Source organism: Vicia villosa, linkage group LG1, assembly GCF_029867415.1.
Source record: "Vicia villosa cultivar HV-30 ecotype Madison, WI linkage group LG1, Vvil1.0, whole genome shotgun sequence".
In the NCBI taxonomy this organism is placed as follows: Eukaryota; Viridiplantae; Streptophyta; class Magnoliopsida; order Fabales; family Fabaceae; genus Vicia; species Vicia villosa.
The window spans coordinates 202945324-202951296 of record NC_081180.1 but is presented as its reverse complement, the minus strand read 5'-3'; the positions used below and the strand labels follow the sequence as shown (position 1 = coordinate 202951296).

The 5973-nt window shown below is 38.4% G+C and overlaps 1 protein-coding gene across 1 annotated transcript; it reads left to right on the top strand.

Moving 5' to 3' along the window:
• Positions 1-262: 262 nt before the first annotated feature.
• On the top strand, positions 263-5721 carry LOC131644809 (auxin response factor 6-like). Its single transcript, XM_058915401.1, has 14 exons — positions 263-1102; positions 1369-1481; positions 1824-1922; positions 1996-2052; positions 2140-2295; positions 2393-2477; positions 2559-2649; positions 2846-3010; positions 3103-3225; positions 3306-3381; positions 3475-3622; positions 3733-4922; positions 5010-5200; positions 5300-5721. Exons 1-14 carry the CDS (start codon positions 1057-1059, stop codon positions 5496-5498), a joined length of 2739 nt encoding a protein of 912 aa, XP_058771384.1. The 5' UTR covers positions 263-1056; the 3' UTR covers positions 5499-5721.
• The last annotated feature ends 252 nt before the right edge of the window (positions 5722-5973 follow it).

The following is a 5973-nucleotide window of genomic DNA, read 5'->3' as shown; positions in this document are numbered from 1 at the left end:
ATTTAAATTTTAGATGTGATATCGACTCAAACATATTGAATGTCCAATCTTGAAAATGAAAAAGAAAATATGATGTTATAAAAGAAAATGTTGAATGAGGTAAATGGCAGAGTTCTGGGTCTAGGCAGAAGATATACAGTGACAGTAAAAGAGAGAATTTAATGATAGGAGAAAAAAACATGGTAGAAGGAACAGTGAATCTTAGGCAGATGTAAATTTCCCTCCTTGGTTGTCCGAAAATGAAATGCTTTCCTCTTGTGTTGTGGTGTCCACCTAACAACAATAATCAAACAATCTTCTCTCTCTCCTACACACTCTCTCTCATAAAAGGACACCAAAAAAAATAATGACGGTTGTGTTCTGATTGATTGAATGAAACTTTGTGAGAGAGAGAATCATAGGGTAAGGTAAAGCAACAGTAGCATGGTCACCAAGTTACTACTTCAATTACTACTACTACTAGTAGAAGAACAATACAATTATAGCTAGCTATATCACCACCACAACAAAGAAACACCATTGTTTCTTTCTCATTTTTCTATAACTGGAAAATTCACCCACCACTCTTAAAAAACTTAACTTTATCCTTAAACACACTGTTTTCTTATCTGGGTTTTTTGAGATCCGTTCTCTCTTGTTTTCATAAGATCTGTTTGCTTTTCAAGTTTTCATCTTTTTCCTTTTTCACCTCCTGGGTCTTGTTGGTTGAGTGAAGGAGTATAAGGATTGTTGTGTGCAATGAAGTGTTTAGTTGAAGATTGGAGCATGGGGTGTTGGGGGATGAGGAAGAGGAGAAACGAATGAGGCATAAAGTGATTGTTTTTTGTTGTGAAACTGGTTTTGGTTGAGGATTCAAGTGTAGGGAATCTTTTGGTTGGTGAAAGGGGGTTAGATATAGAACAAAGAATGATATTCTGTTGTAGAAGAAAGAAAGAGACTAAAAGGGTTTGTTTGTGGTGGGAGTGTCATTTTCTGATAACTTTGTTGCTTAATTTGTCTACATAGAGAGACTGTTTTACATTAATTTACAAATTTTTTATATCTTTTTTGCTCAAAATGAGACTCTCTTCAGCTGGTTTTAGTCCTCCACCACCCCAAGAAGGTATGTTCATACCACTTCACAGTTACTTGCAATTTCTCCTTCCTTTTTTTTTCTTTTCAATATTTATTGGTACTTCAATATTTGAGGAATTAAAATGTATTAATTTCAAATTTTTCATTCAAGTTTTTGTTATTTAACTAAGGAATTAAAAAAGTAATTTGGTTTCATTTGTGAAATAAGCACCTTCTAAGATCTTGGATTTGGCAAGAGTATCCCATAAGCTATGAGCTTTTTTATATTACATGACATTGGGATGGATTTTGCAGGGGAAAAGAGAGTTTTAGATTCAGAACTTTGGCATGCATGTGCTGGCCCTCTTGTCTCTTTGCCAGCAATTGGAAGTAGAGTTGTGTACTTTCCACAAGGTCACAGTGAACAAGTGAGTAAAAAATATTATGATGTTAGATTATTGTACTACTTTAACTAATTATGAGAATAAAGTAATACTAGGAATCTCATTTTTCTGAGCATGAGTATCCTATGTAGTCTCTTGTCTCTATCTTTTTATGTTTTTCTACCATGGTTTTTAATTTGGGTTGCATCGCAACCTTCGGAGAATCACGGTCAAATGAGGCTTATACTATCCAAATCCAGGTTGAAGAGACATGAAAACATCGACGCTACGGCCTAAATCCTGGTCAAAGACCATTTTTTATAACATCTCTATGTTCATTATTGCAAATGCTACGCCTAAATCCTAACTCCGCAATTTTCTGCACAGGTGGCTGTGTCAACCAACAAGGAAGTGGATGCCCATATTCCAAACTATCCAAGCTTACCTCCTCAGCTTGTTTGTCAACTTCATAATTTGACTATGCATGTATGACTTGTTTTCTTTCGATCCATTTTTCTTATTTTCTTTCTGTTATCTAATTGTTTTTTATTTTATCTAGGCTGATGTGGAGACAGATGAAGTGTATGCGCAGATGACTCTGCAACCTCTGAATGCTGTATGAAACATTAACTTGAGTGATCTGGTTTTGCGAATTATATTCGTATACGCATTTTCAAGTGTTTAACTATGTCTGCGTTTGCAGCAAGAGCAAAAAGAGGCTTACCTTCCAGCTGAGTTGGGCACTCCGAGCAAACAGCCAACAAACTACTTCTGCAAGACCTTGACTGCTAGTGACACAAGCACTCACGGTGGATTCTCTGTTCCTCGCCGTGCGGCTGAAAAAGTGTTTCCTCCATTGGTAAAAACATTTTTTTTATCAAACTGTCGTACTACATAAATTAAATTTATTTATTTAATCGATCAATTTCTCAAGTCTTTATAATTGTGACCTGCAGGACTTTTCCCAACAGCCTCCTGCTCAGGAGTTAATAGCAAGGGATTTGCATGGCAATGAATGGAAATTCAGACATATATTCCGGGGTGAGTTACAGAGATGAGTATCGTTTTAATCGCTAATGTGGGAACTTTTTTTATAAACTTTGAAGTTTTTCCCCCTTGCAGGACAGCCGAAAAGGCATCTACTTACAACAGGATGGAGTGTTTTTGTGAGTGCTAAAAGACTTGTTGCTGGGGATTCTGTGCTGTTTATCTGGCAAGTGATTTTATTGTTTCCTGCTTATCAGAGTGGAATCGATCTCTGCTCTGGACCCCATTAATTTGCTTACTTACTCCTTCACCTTCGTCATGTGACTTAGATGTCATTTTCTTATGTTATAATGGTACATTAGATTTGTTGATTATCGTGATTTCTTATCAATGGTGTAACTGAAGTGCATCTTCTTCAATAGGAATGAAAAGAACCAACTGCTTCTTGGCATACGCCGTGCTAGCCGACCACAAACTGTGATGCCTTCATCGGTGTTGTCAAGTGATAGTATGCACTTGGGACTTCTCGCTGCAGCAGCGCATGCGGCTGCAACCAATAGTCGCTTCACTATTTTCTATAACCCACGGTATGGATATATAAGTAATACACATTTGCAAAAGTTTTTTGTTATGATAGATTTCTTTTGATTGACACTATTTTAATTTTTTATCAATTCAGTGCTTGCCCATCAGAATTTGTCATACCCTTAGCGAAGTATGTTAAAGCCGTGTATCATACTCGAGTTTCAGTTGGTATGCGATTCAGGATGCTGTTTGAAACAGAGGAGTCTAGTGTGCGACGGTAAGTCTTTCAAATTTTGTAGAGTTTTTGATACATTTTATAATACAATTATATAACACCAATATATTTTTCTTGTACAGGTACATGGGTACAATTACTGGCATCAGTGACTTGGATTCTGCCCGGTGGCCAAACTCACATTGGCGCTCGGTAAAGGTTTGTGAGAAAATACTGTCGATATTTCAATATATTGACTTGCCCGTTGCCTTGGATGTATGATTCCTGATACAGCTTTGACTTGGATTGTAGGTTGGATGGGATGAATCCACTGCCGGAGAAAGGCAACCGAGAGTATCTTTGTGGGAAATTGAACCATTAACAACATTTCCTATGTATCCATCTCCATTTCCCCTTAGGCTTAAACGACCATGGCCTTCTGGTTTGCCTTCATTCCATGGTTAGCATGTCAACCTAATTTAGTTTCAAATCTCTAAGCTAATTACATTTCTAAGGACTTTTCATTTATGCGTCAAAGGCTCAATTTTCTTCACTTGAAATTGCTGACAGGCATGAAAGATGACGATTTTGGCATGAATTCTCCTTTGTTGTGGCTTCGAGACAATGATAGAGGGCTTCAATCTCTTAATTTTCAAGGTATTGGGGTTAACCCTTGGATGCAGCCGAGATTTGACCCTTCCATGCTGAATATGCAAACCGATATGTATCAAGCTGTGGCTGCTGCTGCGCTTCAAGACATGAGGAGTGTCGATCCTACCAAACAGCATCCTGGTTCCTTACTTCAATTTCAACAACCGTCAAACTTCCCAAACAGGACTGCTGCTTTAATGCAGGCACAGATGTTACAACAGTCACAATCTCAACAGGCTTTTCAAAATAATCAGGACAATCAGAATATATCTCAACCTCAGCAACAAACTCAGACTCATACTCATACTCAACAGCATCTGCAGCACCAGCACTCATTCAATAATCAGCTCCATCATCAAAATCACCAGCAGCAACAACAACAACAACAAACTCAACAGCAAGTGGTGGATAATCAGCATATTTCTGGTTCGATCTCTACAATGTCACAGTTTATGTCAGCGCCCCAACCGCAGTCACCACCACCTATGCAAGCTCTTCCTTCACTATGTCATCAACAGAGTTTTTCTGATTCAAATGTAAACTCTTCAACTACTATTGTTTCTCCTTTGCACAGTATCATGGGTTCGTTTCCGCAGGATGAAACATCCCATCTTCTAAGTCTTCCTAGAACAAATTCTTGGGTTCCTGTCCAAAATTCAACCGGTTGGCCCTCGAAGCGTGTTGCGGTGGATCCACTCCTTTCTTCAGGAGCTTCTCAATGTAGTATGCCCCAGGTGGAGCAGGTAGGGCAGCCGCAGAATAGCATATCTCAAAATGCTATTACGTTGCCACCGTTTCCTGGGAGGGAATGCTCAATAGACCAGGAAGGGAACAATGATATGCAAAGTAATCTTTTATTTGGTGTCAATATCGATCCCTCGTCTCTTCTAATGCATAATAGGATTTCAAACTTTAAGGGGATTAATGGAAACATCAGTGACTCCTCAACCATGCCCTATCATCATCAATCTTCTAATTACATGAACACCGCAGGCACCAATTCTTCATTGAATCATGGAGTAACGCCTAGTGTTGGTGAATCTGGTTTCTTGCAAAACCTTGAAAATGGGGAGCAAGAAAACAACCCACTGAACAAGACCTTTGTGAAGGTGTGGTTTTTCCCATATCATCTCTAAAATCATGATTTTATTGTTATTCATCACTTGTGTTTTTATTTAGTGCATTTCTTGTTACAGGTTTATAAAGCAGGGTCCTTCGGAAGATCATTGGACATCACTAAGTTCAGCAGCTACCATGAGCTGCGTAGTGAGCTCGCCCGAATGTTTGGACTAGAAGGCGAGTTGGAGGACCCTGTGAGATCAGGCTGGCAGCTTGTATTCGTTGACCGAGAGAATGATGTTCTTCTCCTCGGTGATGGCCCTTGGCCGTAAGTATCCCATAATCTACGTTCTCCGCTTTCCTTTTAAATGCTACATTGAAAACTAGATAAACTCAGTTTCTTACACACGACCTCTCTTTATGGCAGGGAATTTGTGAATAGTGTATGGTGCATCAAGATACTATCGCCCGAGGAAGTGCAGCAAATGGGCAACACTGGCCTCGGGCTTTTAAACTCGGTTCCCATTCAAAGGCTTTCAAATAGCATCTGCGATGACTATGTGAGCCGTCAAGATCAAAGAAATCTAAGCAGTGGAATAACAACCGTTGGATCTCTAGACTACTGAAAGATGTGACTGTTAATAGTCTGCATTTTCAATCACTTGGCCAACTATGGAAAGTGTTACCTAAATTATATTATTTCTATAGCCTTTTGCTTTTGTTTTCTGTTTTTCATGGTAGGACTATTCATAAACTAATACTGTAACTGTATGTTATCTTCTCAGTGTGCTAGCTACAATTATAAACAATACTTAATCAATCCATTAGGAAATCAATGTGTGAAGTTAAGATAGTTCTCTCTACAATTCAACTTTTACCAAACATAAATTTAGTCTTGTTGACCTTTGATGAGTTGTGGTTGAAGAATAGTCAGGTAAAATGTTCAGCATGTGCATGAAAATAAATGAGCAATGGATATTTCAGATGATGTTGGACTAATGATGTTGGACTAATGGACCTTAAAGTGATGGGTAGAAGTGTAGAAACCATTTGGTGAAAAAATAGGATGTGACCCTTTTGAATAATGAAGATGACATGAAA